Source organism: Eimeria mitis, genomic scaffold (genome assembly GCF_000499745.2).
Source record: "Eimeria mitis Houghton genomic scaffold, Emh_scaff1924, whole genome shotgun sequence".
NCBI classification, from domain to species: Eukaryota; Apicomplexa; class Conoidasida; order Eucoccidiorida; family Eimeriidae; genus Eimeria; species Eimeria mitis.
In genome coordinates, this window is record NW_013570246.1 from 1 (window position 1) to 4,744 (window position 4,744).

The window sequence follows — 4,744 nt, forward strand, 5'->3', positions numbered from 1 at the left end:
TGGCTGTGAGCTGCAGCGACTTCACCGGGTACACAGCAAGCCGCTGCCCGAGCACCTCAACAGCAACACGAAGCGCCTACGAAACAAACAAATACAATAAAATAATAATAATAATTAAATTAAATTAAATTAATGTATAAATATATCGAAAAATTAAATTGTATACAACCAGCAACAGGCCCCTTATCCACACAACACATAACCCCATACTGACGGCGGGGACGCAGCTGCAACAACAGCAGCGACAGCAGCAGCAGCATGAGCAGCAGCAGCAGCATGAGCTGCAGCAGCTGCTTCAATAGCATCAACACCAACACAAATTCAGCAGCAGCAGCGGCAGCAGCAATAGCAACAGCAGCAGCAGTATCAGTATAAACACCACCTACACCAGCAGCAGCATCAGCCAATGATGCAGCAGCAACACCCTAACCAGCAGCAGCACCAGCAGCAGCAGCTCAGCAGCAACACCATAACTACCCTCACGAGCAGCAGCACCACCGCACCAACCACCACCTTCACCACCCGTGCGACCAGCAGCAGCAGCAACAGCAGCAGCAGCAACAGGAGCAGCAGCAGCAACAGCAGCAGCAACAGCAGCAGCAGCAACAGCAGCAGCAGCAACAGCAACAGCAGCAACAACAGCAACAGCAGCAACAGCAGCAGGAGCAGCAACAGCAGCAGCAACAGCAGCAGCAGTATTTTACCTCTATGATGCCCGTGCTGCCGTGTCTGAATAGCATGAGGTCTCGTACTTTTTCTAATCTATGAAAGGCCTTGGGATCGATTGGCTTCAGTGCTTTGATCGTCTCCCGCTGCTCCTCTCTCAGCCTGCTGCTGCCGGGGCCCTTCAGGTCTTCGCTGCAGTACGCGCTCCCGCTGCTCGGGTCGTAACAAATCATCTTCTATATACACACAACACAACTAACCCTAAACCCTAAACCCTAAACCCTAAACCCTGATGAAAGTAGTAGGGTTTAGCTGCTGGGCATACAGACGAGGATCGCTAGGGGAACACAATAAGCTGTGTGGATGTACAGAGCTATACATACAAACCCTAAACCCTAAACCCTAAACCCTAAACCCTAAACCCTAAACCCTTTGTTAGGGTTTAGGGTTTGATGGAGAAATACCTGTTGCTGCAACTTTTGTAAGAAACACTCAGCCAGGGCACTCGTCAGCACGAGATGGCTGTCTCTAAATTTTGTAGAAAAGCGCAGCACATTCTTATCCACGTCTCCACCCTTCTCACACCCCACACACCAACGATCCCGATCCCCTCCTCACGATCCCGATCCCGATCCCCTGCACCCGATCCCTCGTTCCCGATCCACTGCTCACGATCCCGATCCCAGATACCGATCCCCATCCCCTGCTCCCGATCCCCGATCCCCTGCTCCCGACCCCCTGCTCCCGATCCCCTGCTCCCGATCCCAGATACCGATCCCGATCCCCTGCTCACGATCCCCGATACCGATCCCCGATCCCCTGCTCCCGATCTCTTGATCCCGATCCCGGTCCCTTGTTCCCGATCCCGATCCCCTGCTCCCGATCCCCGATCCCGATCCCCTGATCCCGGCCCCCTGTTCGCCGCTCCCCTGTCCTGGTGCCCTGGCCCCGCCCCTCGCTGCTTGACCCCACAAGCCCAGCTAAAACCCCTCAACAACAAAAGACGATCCCGATCCCGATCCCGATCCCCCAGGGTGACTCACAGCGTCGCATTTGTTGAGGACTAAAACAAAAGGAAAACGAATCTTCACAAACGTCTTCACCTGCATATACAAACCACTAAACCCTAAACCCTAAACCCTAAACCCTGAACAATAAAGCCCAAGCTCAAAACCCTAAACCCTTTACCTCATGCCTGCGAGCCCTAAACCCTAAACCCTAACAACCAGATTCACTAAACTACACGAAACGCTTCAAACCCTAGTCTTGAAGCTAGACCTGTAGAGCCTAGGGTTTAGGGTTTAGGGTTTAGGGTTTAGGGTTTAGGGTTTAGGGTTTAGGGTTTAGCTTTACGAGCTCCATGACATCATCAGTAGTCCACGTTGTAAGATCTTCAGGAACGAGCGATGCGTCATCTGTTGGTGCTGCTGCTGTTGTGAGTCCCGCTGCTGCTGCTGCTTGTGCTGCTGCTGCTGCTGCTGCCTGAACCGCCTGGCTGCGGGCCCTCCTGCTGCGCTGCAGCTCCTGCAGCACAGCTGCTACCAGCGCCTGTGGGGCCCCGTAGCCGCTGAACTGTGCAGCAAACGTCTCGAGCAGCGAGCTGCAGCAGCAGCAGCAACAGCAGCAACAGCAGCAACAGCAGCAGCAGCACAAGCAGCAGCAGCAGCAGCAGCAGCAAAGGGATATGACGCCACAGCAACAAAGACAGGTCTATCAATAAAACCACCACCATCACCACCATCACGATCACCCCCATCCAGAGCAGGATCCTCATCCGCCGCACCAGTAACAATAAAAAAAAAAATAATATTTATAATATTATTTATAATAATATTAATTAAAATATATTTACCAGTTAGCTGCAGCATGCCGACGCGCTATCGACGACCACTTGCCCCAAATGTTTTTGAATATCCAGAGTTGAACTTCTCCCAGCAACCACTCGTGGTCAGCGCTCGGGTCGTAGCCGGTTGTTGTTTCTCCCTGCATAACAATTAAATAATAATAATTATTATTATTTTTATTATAATTGGTGCAGCAGCAGCAGCAGCAGCAGCAGCAGGGGTTGTAGTAGGAGGGGGGGGAGGAGAAACGGGAGCACCAGCAGAGATAGAAACGAAACTGTAGCAGTAGCAGCAGCAGTAGCAGCAGCAGCAGCAGCAGAAGCAGCAGCAGCAGCAGAAGCAGCAGCAGCAGCAGCAGCAGCAGCAACACAAGCAGCAGCAGCGGGAGCAAAAGAAACAAAAAAGAAACAGACATAGACAGCAGGATCAAAGGCAACATTAGTAGCTACAACCGCAGCAGCAGCGCATTCATACACAGCAGCATCAGCAGCAGCAACAGCAGCAACCGCAGCAGCAACACAACCATACACAGAAGCATCATCATCATCATCAGCAGCAACCGCACCCCAACTATACGCAGCATCAGCAGTAGCAGCATCAGCAGCAGCAGCATCAGCAGCACCAGCAGTAGCAGCAGCAGAAGCAGCAGCATCAGCAGCAGCATCATCATCAGCATCATCAGCAGCAGCATCAGCAGCACTATCAGCAGCATTTGATCACCGTATACCGAGAAGTACAAGTATCTCAACCGGGCGAAAAAAAGCCAAAAAAAAAACAAAAAAAAACAAAAAAACAAAAATTTACTTTTTCGTTGGTGTTTCCAGAAACATCAATGATATGCATCAACACGTCAGCCAGCCGCAGATCATCCAGAAACTTGCAACCCAAGCCCCGGCCCTCGTTGGCTCCCGGGATGAGCCCAGCAACGTCTAGCAGCCGCACAGGAATGTAGCGGCGACCACCCACACAACGGCCGTAGCGAGGCGCGCAGCTCACGCCGTACCTGCAGCAGCAGCAGCAGCAACAGCAGCAGCAGCAGCAGCAGCGGGAGGAGCAGCAGCGGGAGGAGTGGGAGTCGGAGGTGGAGGAGTATATACAGCAGCAGCAAGTGCAGAATGTATGGCATGAAGGAAGGATACAGACTGAAGGCTGTATGTGGAGAGTGAGCAGCAGCAGCAGCAGCAACAACAACAACAGCAGCAGCAACAGCAGCAGCAGCAGCAGCACCCACAGCAGCACCAACAGCAGGAGTAGCAGCAGCAGCAGCACCAACAGCAGCACCAACAGCAGCAGCACCAACAGCAGCACCAACAGCAGCAGCAGCACCAACAGCAGCAACAGCAGCAGCAGCAGCAGGAGCAGCAACTTACTTTTTGCAGGGGCAGTCAGTGACATAGTGGGCGATGCCTTCATTAGGGTTTATTGTGGTGAAGGGGTAGTTCCCCACCTTGGCCGAAGAACTCTCCGTCGCAGCATTGAAAAAAGTACTCTTACCTGCACAAACCCTAAACCCTAAACCCTAAACCCTAAACCCTAAACCCTAAACCCTAAACCCTCGAGAGAGTCGTTGGGGTATGGGTACAAAGAAAAATAATTTCGTCGAAAGGAATTGAATGCAAAGCAATGCATTTGTGCAGCAGATATATACACATTCTAAACCCTAAACCCTAAACCCTAAACCCTAAACCCTAAACCCTAGCGTCTGTTCACTGAAACTCGTGCGGATGCTTCACATACCTGCCGAGGGTTTACCCACGCAGCCGATGATGAAGTCTCCCCCCATTTCTACGCTGCATGCAGCAGCAGCTGCTGCTGCTGCAGACCTGCTGCTGCTGCTGCTGCTGCTGCTGGTTTGTTGCCGCTGCTCCTCGTGCAGCTACAGCTGCTGCGGCCGCTGCTGCTGTGCCTGTTTCTGTTGTTGCTGATGCCACGGCTACTGGTTGCTGCTGCTGCTGGTGGAGATGCTGGTGCTGCAGCTACTGTTGTTGCTGCTGCTGCTGCTGCTGGTGTTGCTGCAGCCGTTGCTTCTCCTGCGGCCCCCCAGTGAGGAATCTGCTCCTGTTGCTGCACCTGCTGCTGCTGCTGCTGCTGCTGTGCATTGCCACTTTTGCTGCAGCTTCTTCTGGCTGTGCTGCTGAAACTTCTCCCGCTGCTCCTGTTGTCGGCTGCTGCTGCTGCTGCTGCTGCTGTTGCTGCTGCTGCTCCTGCTGCACAGCTGCAGCCCGACCTAACCT

At 52.9% G+C, this 4,744-nt stretch overlaps 2 protein-coding genes across 2 annotated transcripts in view; one reads left to right on the plus strand and one right to left on the minus strand.

Moving 5' to 3' along the window:
* Positions 1 to 276: 276 nt before the first annotated feature.
* On the plus strand, positions 277 to 768 carry EMH_0045940 (uncharacterized protein; the record flags this gene model as incomplete). Its single annotated transcript, XM_013496117.1, has 2 exons — positions 277 to 363; positions 490 to 768. The coding sequence occupies 2 exons, from the start codon at positions 277 to 279 to the stop codon at positions 766 to 768; spliced, it is 366 nt and encodes a 121-aa protein (XP_013351571.1).
* Positions 769 to 1,334: 566 nt separating this feature from the next.
* Positions 1,335 to 4,744, minus strand: part of EMH_0045950 (GTP-binding protein, putative) — a gene marked incomplete at both ends in the record, with an annotated part of 4,047 nt that continues 637 nt past the window's right edge. Inside the window, 7 exons of the mRNA XM_013496118.1 lie at positions 1,335 to 1,646; positions 1,710 to 1,769; positions 2,020 to 2,266; positions 2,519 to 2,649; positions 3,315 to 3,513; positions 3,881 to 4,004; positions 4,334 to 4,742. Of these exons, the coding sequence (XP_013351572.1) occupies positions 1,335 to 1,646; positions 1,710 to 1,769; positions 2,020 to 2,266; positions 2,519 to 2,649; positions 3,315 to 3,513; positions 3,881 to 4,004; positions 4,334 to 4,742 (1,482 nt within the window). The remainder of the gene's footprint in view (positions 1,647 to 1,709; positions 1,770 to 2,019; positions 2,267 to 2,518; positions 2,650 to 3,314; positions 3,514 to 3,880; positions 4,005 to 4,333; positions 4,743 to 4,744) is intronic.